This window comes from Nansenia antarctica, assembly GCF_963989245.1.
Source record: "Nansenia antarctica genome assembly, chromosome: 15".
In the NCBI taxonomy this organism is placed as follows: Eukaryota; Metazoa; Chordata; class Actinopteri; order Argentiniformes; family Microstomatidae; genus Nansenia; species Nansenia antarctica.
The window spans coordinates 12,865,078-12,877,022 of NC_137685.1; the positions used below are offsets into that span (position 1 = coordinate 12,865,078).

General features: G+C 54.0%; 1 protein-coding gene across 1 annotated transcript; it reads left to right on the plus strand.

Annotated features, from left to right (window-relative positions):
- Nucleotides 1–526: 526 nt before the first annotated feature.
- Nucleotides 527–11,458, plus strand: LOC308171149 (neuronal acetylcholine receptor subunit alpha-4-like; the record flags this gene model as incomplete). The annotated part of the gene is made up of 7 exons (XM_080546005.1): nt 527–655; nt 947–991; nt 1,112–1,221; nt 1,818–2,034; nt 2,322–3,009; nt 3,735–3,898; nt 11,333–11,458. The coding sequence occupies exons 2-7, from the start codon at nt 962–964 to the stop codon at nt 11,456–11,458; spliced, it is 1,335 nt and encodes a 444-aa protein (XP_080402131.1). The 5' UTR covers nt 527–655; nt 947–961.
- Between the last annotated feature and the right edge of the window lie 487 nt (nt 11,459–11,945).

Genomic DNA, 11,945 nt, shown 5'->3' on the forward strand with positions numbered 1-11,945 from the left:
TCTACCCTCCTCACCTCTCCCACCTCTCCCCCCTCCCCTACTCCCCCTCCTCCCCTCTCCCACCTCTCCCCCCTCCCCTACTCCCCCTCCTCCCCTCTCCCCCCTCTCCCCTACTCCCCCTCCTCCCCTCTCCCACCTCTCCCCCCTCCCCTCCTCCTCTACTCCCCTTCCTCCCTCCTCCCCTCTCCCCCCTCCCCTCCTCCCGTCTCCCACCTCTCCCCCCTCCCCTCCTCCTCTACTCCCCTTCCTCCCCCCTCCCCTCCTCCTCTACTCCCCTTCCTCCCCTCTCCCCCCTCCCCTCCTCCCCCTCCTCCCCTCTCCCCCCTCCCCCCTCCCCTACTCCCCCTTCTCCCCTTCTACCCTCCTCCCCTCTCCCACCTCTCCCCCCTCCCCTACTCCCCCTTCTACCCTCCTCCCCTCTCCCTACTCCCCCTTCTCCCCTCCTCCCCTCTCCCCCCTCCCCCCCTCCACCCTCCCCTCCTCCCCCGCCTCCCCTCCTCCAGAGTGTTCCCACCCCGGGGCCAGGGCTCAGGCGGAGGACAGGCTGTTGAACACTCTCTTCAGCCGCTACAACAAGCTAGCGCGGCCCGTGGCTAACACCACTGACGTGGTCAGCGTACGCTTCGGCCTGTCCATCGCTCAGCTCATCGACGTGGTGAGGGACAATGAACCATTGATTTCACTCCTGTGATATTTACATCGTAAATCCTACCTTCCCTTATTATAATAATTATATTATTATTATTATGATTATTATTTTACGTTCCCTTATTATAATTAATTAGAATCTGTGGTGCTAATAGTCCAGTATGACAGTTGAAACATGTGACCTTTCTTTCCAAGGGGTACCATGAATTTGCACTTTATCAGTCATTTAAGACCGTGATCATACAGTACATATCCCCTTCCAACAGCCAACTCTGTCTCATTGTTCTTTTTCTCCAAGGACGAGAAAAATCAAATGATGACCACAAATGTCTGGGTGAAACAAGTGAGTATCTCTCCATTGACTCATATGGATACTGTCGACAACAGCAGTTTTTGGGGCAGCGATTTGGTGTCGAGGTGTCTGTTTATTGTCATACTGTTGCTGTTGGTTCTGCTCTTTCAGGAGTGGTACGACTACAAACTGAGGTGGAACCCTAGAGAATATGAAAACATCACGTCCATGAGGATCCCCTCACAGCTCATCTGGAGACCAGACATCGTTCTGTACAACAAGTACGTTTCGGTTTTCACCCCAAAGTGTCATTATTGATCCACTATAGCCCCCAACTTCCAGGCTACCTTGGAAGACCACCCTCAAATACATGATAGTATATACATATCAGGGCTGGTGGAGGTAGCTGATGCCTCAACCAGCCTCCCCTAATAGACATAAACTCCATCCAAATACCCTAAATACAGAATGCTGTACATATACATTCCATCCACATACTAACCATGGAGTTGAGATACTCTACCTCTCCATCTGCCTACAATCTCACTCCGATCGAATCGTGCTCGTAGTTTGAATGTACAGTACAAGTCGTGAGCTTAGAATTATAAGGTTCTATCTCCGTTTAGGGCAGTTCAGAGATATTGAGCGTCAAAGTTTTTACATTCCATTATGTTCTGTGAGATGGAACCTTTGTATTTTATGAATTACTAACTCAAAAATGTCAACATTAAAAAAAATAACACCACACAGGCATTAATAAACACCTAATGGATCAGATTATGTAAAAAACTCAATTTTGAAAAAAATGGAGATAGAACCTTCTAACGTCGCGACATGTGTGATTCGTTTGGCTCCTCCGCCTCTCTCTCCTCTCCAGTGCCGACGGTGACTTCACTGTCACCCACCTGACCAAGGCCCACCTCTTCCACGACGGCTGGATAAAGTGGGTCCCCCCGGCCATCTACAAGTCCTCCTGCAGCATCGACGTCACCTTCTTCCCCTTCGACCAGCAGAACTGCACCATGAAGTTCGGCTCGTGGACCTACGACAGAGCCAAGATCGACCTGGTCAGCATGGCCAGCAATGTGGACCAGGTGAGTGGCCAGCCAATGTGTACCAGGTGAGTGGGCCTGCACCATGGACCAGGTGAGTGGCCAGCACCGTGGACCAGGTGAGAATTCTGCTCTTTTCCCCTGTCATTCCATTCCAGGCTGTGACGTTGAGGACACATTGTCTGTTATGGGTAAATATGAACGGAATGCCTTTATCATTTCTCATCTCTCTGTCTCTTGCTTTCTTTCTCTTTTGTTCTCTCTCTCTCTCTTTCCCTCTCTCCCTTCCTCTCTCTCCCTCTCTCCCTGCCCTCTTTCCGGACCCGCAGATGAACTACTGGGAGAGCGGCGAGTGGGTGCTTGTCAGTGCCGTTGCCAACTACAACATCAAGAAGTACGAATGTTGCCACGAGGTCTACTCCGACATCACCTACTCCTTCCTCATCCGGAGGCTCCCTCTCTTCTACACCATCAACCTCATCGTCCCCTGCCTCCTCATCTCCTGCCTGACCGTCCTGGTCTTCTACCTGCCCTCCGACTGCGGCGAGAAGATCACCCTGTGCATCTCCGTCCTCCTCTCCCTGACCGTCTTCCTCCTCCTCATCACCGAGATCATCCCCTCCACCTCGCTGGTGATCCCGCTGATCGGCGAGTACCTCCTCTTCACCATGATCTTCGTCACCCTCTCCATCATCATCACCATCTTCGTGCTCAACGTGCACCACCGCTCGCCGCGCACGCACACCATGCCGCGCTGGGTGCGCGCCGTCTTCCTGGAGGTCGTGCCCGGCGTCCTGTGCATACGGCGTCCTCCGGCCGTGGTCAAAGAGGTCAACGGCGGGAAGCTCGTGGAGATGATGCGCACCAGGGTCGGCCGCGGCGGCGGCGCGGGGGGGGGTGGCGTCTGGGGTAGCGGTGTGTGTTCTGGGCCCGGGGCCGGGGACGAGCCCTACTTCTCCCCCTCCACCTCCTCCTCCGCCACCTCCCCCCAGGGTGCCCCCCAGGACAGCTTGGCCCGTTCGTCCTCTCTCTCCCTGGGTCGGCGCACGGAGACGGGTCTGGGCGGGTCACTTTCCTCCAGCCACAGCCAGTACACCATCCTCCTGGAGGAACCCCCACCACCACCCCACTCCTCCTCCTCCTCCTTCTCTTCCACCCGGCCAGGCTGCTCCACACCGCCTCCTCCTCCTCCCCTCCACCCCCACCTCCGTCGCGCCAGGGAGAAGCACCACCACCACCCCCACCACCACCCCCACCACCACCACCACTGCCAGGCCAGGCCGAAGCTCCGTTCCCTCAGTGTGCAGTATGGCCTGGGAGAGAGAGAGAGGCCCCAGAGCTCTGTCCGCGGTCGCTCTCGCAGCATCCAGTACTGCAGCCTGCATGAGGTGGCCTCCAAGGTAATGCATGGATGCTGGTTCAGGACCCCCAGTTTAGAGGTGTGCGTGTGTGTGTGTGTGTGTGTGTGTGTGTGTGTGTGTGTGTGTGTGTGGGGGTGTGTGTGTGTGTGCGTATGCGTATGTGTTGGAGGGTCAGCAAAGGCAGAAGACAAATATCAGCTTGTCCCCCAAAAAATCGAAAATGCTCATTCTATTCTATTCAATTCTATTTTCATTGTATTTCATCGCAGAGCTTGAATGGTCAAAGCCTCAGTAAGCCACAGCCTCTCTCCCAGAACCAGCCCCCCCCCCTGGGGGAGGAGAGGAGGCAGAGCTGTCCTGTCCTGTGTAGGCGTCACACAGGTGGAGGCGGGGGTCCAGGCCGGGCAGACGTCACCCAGGCTGGAGGCTCCAGCAACTCCGGGGATGCCCAGGGTCTCCTCTCCCTGTCCCCCTCCCTGTGGAAGGCTGTGGAGGGGGTGCAGTACATCGCTGACCACCTCCGAGCCGAGGACATGGACTTCTCTGTAGGTTTTGATTGATTGATTGATTGATTGAGAATGTTTATTTTGGTCAATTCATAATACAGATATTAAACATTAAAAACATTAAAAACATAACAAATTTACACAGTCACAATGCGTAACACCAGGACCAAAAAGGTGTAGGCTGAAGCCATGGCTTATTGCGCCTACCCTTTTTACATGTATGGTTTTTCCCCATGAGTACATAATCAAAACATTGCAACTTTTATAAACACAATTTCACTTACGCATCTTAACAGAAAACTCAAAAGTACCAAACAAAAAACTATATTAATGCGCCTACCCTTTTTACATTAGGTGGATGAGTGACTGAATAAGAATACAGTATGGTGTAATGTTTTGTGTTGCACCGACACTACATGCTTTGGAAGAGAAATCAATTATTTCACAACCTTATGGGTTCTGTGCTGTTCTACGTAAAAAAAAAACTAGTTCTAGTGCGAACGTGGGAGCTGGTGTTAGGGGGGGGTGTGTCTGTAATATTAGTGCTTTTAATTTTAAGGCCAGAATTGTTCAGTGCACCTGACCGCTATTCAGCCCACCTGAGTGCATGCGAGACAGCGCCCCCTAGCCTAGCACTGTGGTAATTTCACCTGTTACTTGCCGACGCAAACTAAACAATACACCTGCGTCCTGCTTCCGTTATATGCCGGCTGTAACCAGGGAGTAGCTAAAAGGACTGTAGAATTTAGGAAGGGCTGGTTATCTAACTAACTCTGAGCTAAATAGGCAGTGTAGAAGGATAGAGGCAGGGGGGCGCCAGCAAACCGTTAGACTAGCAGTACTATCGTTAGCATTAGCATTAGCATTAGCATTAGCATTAGCATTAACATTCGCTAACAGACGACTAAACACACAGCAACGGTATCCCATATGAACAAACACATTTATTTACACAGATGATATATACATCCCCATATATATACTCCCTCCCCGCCGGCCACACACACACTCAATCACTCACTCACAGTACCTAGCCTGGAAAAGGCTCAGAGTCCCGGACTGCAAGGAGCGCGTTGAGGCCTGGTTGGAGCTCGCATGTGCTTCGAGGAAGGCAGCAGACAAAGGGGGGGGGTGACGTAGCAACTTGAAGGGAAAGGGCCTTCTTCTTAGTCCACGACGAGGTGGGAATGGCTCTGTCCAGCTTGGGTCTCGCTTGGTCCAACGTTAACAGCCGGCTGCTGGCAAGGCTGGCTAACGGGGACACAGCTAAACGGGCTATCAAAGTTGTGAACTCAATAATCACTGGAGGTCTTCAGCTTCGGCACGGTGTGCGTGTTACTGACTCCGCCATCTTAGATCGACTTCTCCGTTCTCTCTGCTTCTTATCACTCTCGTTACTCTCATCACTCTGATTCTCGTCACACTGACTCACAGAGCACTTCCGTCCCTATATATACACCACCGAACCTAGCATCCGGGTCACGGACACACCCCGGATATACCACGTCATTAAACATATACATAAACATTACAATAACAATACATACACCTTCATAAACGTACAGGAATAGTATAGAAAATAATAAAGGAAATAACAGGGCAAATAGGGGCTGATTTGGGGAAACTAAACTGGCTCTAAATTGTGGGCCTTCATAACAGCCGCCCCATGAAACCCTCGGTTTCAGTTAACTAGGGAAGGCACACTGGCTAGGCTGCTCTAGCAGCGTGAGGTATGAGGTGATAGTGTCCTTCGTAATTTGAGGGAGCTCAATCAGGCGTGCCACAGGTCGGGTGTAAGTGCGACCACCAACGTCCACGATGGCCGTCCGCACCCTTCCATCCGGACCCGGCAGGACCTTGGTCACTCTGCCTGTCTGCCAGGCGGCGCGTGGAAGGGACTGGTCGATCACCAGTACCACGGCACCTTCGGACAAGTTGTCTCTCTCCCTCAGCAGAGTCTTCTGCTTCTCCTCGTCCTCCTCCTTCTCCAGGGCGCGGATGTGCTCCTCGAAGCAGATCAGAGCGTCTTCCTTGTCCATGTTCTGCAGCTCCTCGTCCTCAGCGAAGGTGGGGTTGTCCAGCAGGTACTGCTGGGCCTCGGACCAGGTGGTGCGGTAGGCGACGTTGGCCATGTTGTCCAGAATGTTCTTCAGCGCCTCCCAGTTCCTCTTCCTGAGCTGCTTGGCTTGTTCCTTCTCCTTCTTAGCCAGGTAAAAGAGGACGTCTTCATAGATCTCAAGCCTGTCTCTCTCTGGGACACAGCTCCAGACGTCCAGCTCTGCAAACATCTGCTCTGCTTTCTTGTATCTGGTGGTCGAGGACATTTTGTCATGGTTCTCCAGGAATCGCTGATACGTCTCTTTAGACTCCTTGTACTTGATCCTGACCTCCTCCTCCGTCTGCACCTTGTAGGCATTAAACGCTTGCTTCTTCTCACTCAGCTTGGGCAGGGCGCTGTAGCGTGGGTCGTTGACGATCATTTTCATGGCTTGCTCCCATGACGCGTTGGATGAAACACCCTTCTCCTTCAGAAGCTCTTTGAAGGCCTGCTTGGCCTCCTCTTTTGTGTTCCACTTGTACGTTTTCTTCGCCAACTCCGGCCTTTCCTCCTTGGAGGCGTCTACAATACTGGCTGAGACTTCCATGGCGGACGTGTCCTCGACGGAGTTGACGGGTGCGTCAATGCTGACCTCGGCCACGTGAGGGTGCATGGCCACCTGCAGGTGTTCCTCGGCAACAGCTGTTGCCGCCATGGCCTCCATGTCCATCATGGTCGCCATGGTAGCAGCAGGATCAACCTGAAGAGTGGGGACGGGGGCGGTGCCAGGAGCTGCAGCTTCTACCGTCCCATTCTCCTCCGCTTTGATCATCGCTTCCCGCAGCTGCTGCTCCAGCCTCTGCTGCTCCTCTCTGCTTCGCTGGCCCGGCTGGTTCAGCACTTTGATGTCCGACTGCTTGGCGTCCAGCTCCGTGTGCAGCTGCTTCACTTCCTTCTCCAGAGACGTGATAGTAGTCTGGTCTTCCTGGGATAGCTTTAGTGCAGTGGCAACCTTCACTGAGTTGGTCACTGTCTCCGCATTCAGCTCTCTGCATTTTGTCATCAGCCGCTTCTCACTCACGTGGGACTTCAACAGGGCACTAGTCAGCGTCTCATATTCAACCCTGAACTTATCCAGGCTCTTCTCTCCGACCAGCTCATCGAGGACCTCCTGGAATTCCTTCTGCAGGGAATCAAAGCTGTTCCCCTCTCCCTCGGGTTTCTGGACGTTATCCCGTAGCGCCGCATTCATGGAGTCCACCCTGGTGTGAAGGCAGTTGATGGTCTGCACTTCTTCGGTTCGGACATGGAGGGATGACGTAGCTCTCCCGTTTCTATCTCTCCACTCGGTAGCGCCTTGGAGGGCCCACCCAAGCGCAGTCTTAACAGCCATCGGGCAGCCTCGTGGTCCTCTCAGCGGAGGACGGAGCGACACGATCAGTGCAGCGTTGTCCGAGCCGATGAGAAGGGTTGGCTCCGCTCCTTCTATTGGATGTAGGTCTACTCGCCGTAGGTGGGAATATCTTGCGCGTAATCTCTCCAGGGGGTAGTCGTAGCGGGAGAGCGCTAGCTGGTCTGCGGTGAAGACATTCTTAAGCCGATATCTGTCCGACGGCCGCCCCGCCGGGGAGATAGAGAAGTTGATCCTCGCCCCGGTGACCTCTTTAAGGTCGCGACGTATCGTGCGCAGAGTCAGCTTCTCCTCAGTCCCTTGGAGCCCCAACTGGCGCACTGCCTCCTGGAGAAGGATGGTCCGTTCCGACCCGTCGTCTAGAACGGCGTACGTGTCGTACACAGCGTTGTTGTGGTGAAGTCGGACCTTCACCACCTTCAGTAGGACCTTGGAGCCGCTGCTCCGGGCTGGGTCTAGGTAGTAGACAGGTGTTGCCTCTTCCGGTGCGCTACCGGACCTAGGGCTTCTGGTGCCCTCCGTGGACCTGGCGAGGGAGACCTCGTGTAGGATGTTGAGGTGGACCTCCTCACAGCGGTTGCACTTTCTCCTCAAGGTGCAGTTCTTAGCCAGATGGTCGCGCCCACAGTTCCAGCACCTCTTGTTCTCCTCGAGCCACCTCTGCTTGGCCTCGGTACTCAGGTTGTTGAAGTCACTGCACTCATTGAACCAGTGCTCGCTGGTGCAGTACGGACATGGCGGTGGACCTCTCCGTCCCTTTTGAGGGGGTTGAGAGGAATCCTTTCCCTCAGGTCGGGCTTTCCTCTCTCTCCGAGGCTCCTCCTCCGTGTGCAGCACTCCTACTGGGCGTCCTCTGTTCGAGCTCGGCCTGTCCCAGCGATCTCCCTTCTCCCTCTCCTTCTTCGGCTCAGCGTAACCCATGGCGTCTACGTTGGTGTCATGCACTTCCTCCAGTAGGAACTCCGCGAAGGCAGCCATGCTCAGACCCAACTTCCCGGGGTTACGAACGCGCTGCTGTCGCCGGAACCTCTCCTGCCGGAAGCGTGGGATCTTGCGGAGCAGCCGCTCTACGTTGGAGGTGCTGTTGATCTCGCTGGCGCCAGCTGGGCCCTGCGTCTTCAGCATTCCAACCAAGGTGTGCACACGGAGCGCGAAGTCATCTAGCGCCCATTCATCCTTGATGGGGGCCTGCTGTTCGAGGGCTTGCAGTTCAGCAAGGGCGTGGTTCCATGGACGACCGTAGCGGGCATCCAAGTCGGCGAGCGCTCTGGTGTAAGGTGTCGGTGCGGAGGCATGGGCCAGAACCATGTTGTGGGCTCTGGGGTTCCTCACATGCTGAAGGAGAATCGCATATTTGTAGGACTCTGAGCAGGAGTCGTCCAAGAGCGTGTCTAGGCAGATGCGTAGTTCCACATACTGGCTCCTGTCCTCGTCCTTGAAGAAGGGGAACTTGGGTCCCTCCACCTGGGGAAACATCCTGTAGTGGATGATCGGGGCTGGAGTGACGGTCTGGGTGTCCGGCCTGCATGCCTCTTGGTTCACTGGAGGACCTAGGGGTGTGCTACGCTCTTGGGGAATGGCTCCCCTCCCGGGCAGCGACGCTGGCTCCCTCTGGGCCGCGTAGCGGTCGGGTCCCTGGTCCTCTTCTTTCCAGGTGGTCAGCTGGGCCTGTAGTTGGACAGTCATGGCGGGGGTCATGGAGCCATCGGCGGGGGGTTCAGGAGATGGCACTCGAGAGGGCCGTGCGGATGATGCTCTGGAGCTACGGGCCGACGGAGCTCTGCTGATGCACACGTCGCGCATGGTCTGCATCATTTCCTCCATCTTCTCCGCGTGCAGTTGCTCTCTCGCCATCTGCCTCTCCGCCGCGCGTTCCGCCCCCTCCATCTGGAGGCGCTCGCGCTCGAACTGGCTGCGTTCCCTCTCTAACGCCTCCTGGCGCTGTCTCTCCGCCGCACGTTCCGCTCCGTTCATCTGGAGGCGTTCACGTTCTAGCGCCTCCTGGCGCTGCCTCTCCGCCGCGCGTTCCGCCCCCTCCATCTGGAGGCGTTCACGTTCTAGCGCCTCCTGGCGCTGCCTCTCCGCCGCGCGTTCCGCCCCCTCCATCTGGAGGCGTTCACGCTCGAACTGGAGGCGTTCCCGCTCTAACGCCATCTCGGCCTGTTGGCGCATACATTCTGACAGCGCGGCACTACTCCCTCTGGAGTGCAGGCTATCCGCCCCAGAGGCAGAACTGCCCACGGAAACCCTGGACCGGGAGGAAGCCACTGAACGGCAGGAGCTAGGTCTCGAGCGCGCCGTACTGGGAGGCAGATCGTTAAGGCTGAGGCCCTCCCTCTTCCGCCCGCGGGCGCTGTCGGACCGGGCCTCTCCTTCCTGCTCTTCCGTTTCTACGGCAAAACCCTGCTGTTCTGCCATCTCATCCTCAGGCTGGTGCTCTTTGATGGCTGTCTCGGTGCTAGCCACCCGCGCGCCGGCGGACACCTCGGCCTCTCCGACCACTGTATCCCGTGGAGTGCGCTCCTCGCTACCACTCAGTGAGCTTTCGAGCTCAAGCTCATACTCCTGTAACCTCGGAGGCAACCGCGGGACTCTCTGTGGTCGTGGCTCTGGCTCAGGGGGCGGAGAAGGGGGGGTAACTGTCTTGTCTGGTTGGCTGCGCTCAGCCATGCTATCACTACACAACCTATCCGGCTCGAAGGACCAATTGTAACCAGGGAGTAGCTAAAAGGACTGTAGAATTTAGGAAGGGCTGGTTATCTAACTAACTCTGAGCTAAATAGGCAGTGTAGAAGGATAGAGGCAGGGGGCGCCAGCAAACCGTTAGACTAGCAGTACTATCGTTAGCATTAGCATTAGCATTAGCATTAGCATTAGCATTAACATTCGCTAACAGACGACTAAACACACAGCAACGGTATCCCATATGAACAAACACATTTATTTACACAGATGATATATACATCCCCATATATATACTCCCTCCCCGCCGGCCACACACACACTCAATCACTCACTCACAGTACCTAGCCTGGAAAAGGCTCAGAGTCCCGGACTGCAAGGAGCGCGTTGAGGCCTGGTTGGAGCTCGCATGTGCTTCGAGGAAGGCAGCAGACAAAGGGGGGGGGTGACGTAGCAACTTGAAGGGAAAGGGCCTTCTTCTTAGTCCACGACGAGGTGGGAATGGCTCTGTCCAGCTTGGGTCTCGCTTGGTCCAACGTTAACAGCCGGCTGCTGGCAAGGCTGGCTAACGGGGACACAGCTAAACGGGCTATCAAAGTTGTGAACTCAATAATCACTGGAGGTCTTCAGCTTCGGCACGGTGTGCGTGTTACTGACTCCGCCATCTTAGATCGACTTCTCCGTTCTCTCTGCTTCCTATCACTCTCGTTACTCTCATCACTCTGATTCTCGTCACACTGACTCACAGAGCACTTCCGTCCCTATATATACACCACCGAACCTAGCATCCGGGTCACGGACACACCCCGGATATACCACGTCATTAAACATATACATAAACATTACAATAACAATACATACACCTTCATAAACGTACAGGAATAGTATAGAAAATAATAAAGGAAATAACAGGGCAAATAGGGGCTGATTTGGGGAAACTAAACTGGCTCTAAATTGTGGGCCTTCATAACACCGGCTGAAAATAATATAGAGCCCAATAATTTTTACTGTCTGTATGAAATGTGTATTTAATGATTGACCATCTATGTCACACACACACACACACACACACACACACACTCACACACTCACACACACACACACACACACACACACACACACACAAATACCATAAATGATGCCAGTGAGTTCATGATGTGGCTACCTTTTTCAAGGTCACATGACCACTACACAACAACACACTACAACAGAATTAAAACCGGTACACATAATAAGGAAACATTATGATCATAATAACAGAACTAATAATAATCAACATTGTCTTGCTAATTCTCTGACTGGATTGAGACACTGATGTATTGTTGTGTCCGTTGCCTTCCAGGTCAAGCAGGAGTGGAAGTATGTCGCCATGGTGATCGACCGCATCTTCCTCTGTGTGTTCATCTTGGTATGCATCCTGGGGACCGTCGGCCTCTTCCTGCCTCCCTGGCTGGCTGGAATGATCTAGAAGCTCCATTCCTTTACTCAGGACTCAAGTTGTAAAAGACAATCAGGGGGGATGGTGGATTTTATCATATGGGGACAATTTTAGCATCCCCACAGCGTCAGTGACTTGGTAAAAATGTCATTGCATGTGTGCGTGCCCCCTCCCTCGCCCACAGTGTTTTACTCAATATGCGCAAAACTAAATGTTGAAATAGCAGTAATACCACGTTCATTGATAAAATGACATAAGGGATAGAAAGGGGGGATGGCAGTTTTAGAAGGGGGATGATTTTGACTGTTTTTATTTAGGGGGGCCATGCCACCCCCCCTCAACTTGAGTGCTGCCTTACCTTATCTCTTTGTCTCCTACTCTTCTTCTGCACTGACCTTATAGACCTGAACAGATTAAAACCATCAGCTGAAAGTCGTCCTCCCTCTTGTCTTCTTCTGTCCTGTGTTTCCAGGTCAGTATCGTGAGCTTAGAATTATAAGGTTCTATCTCCGTTTAG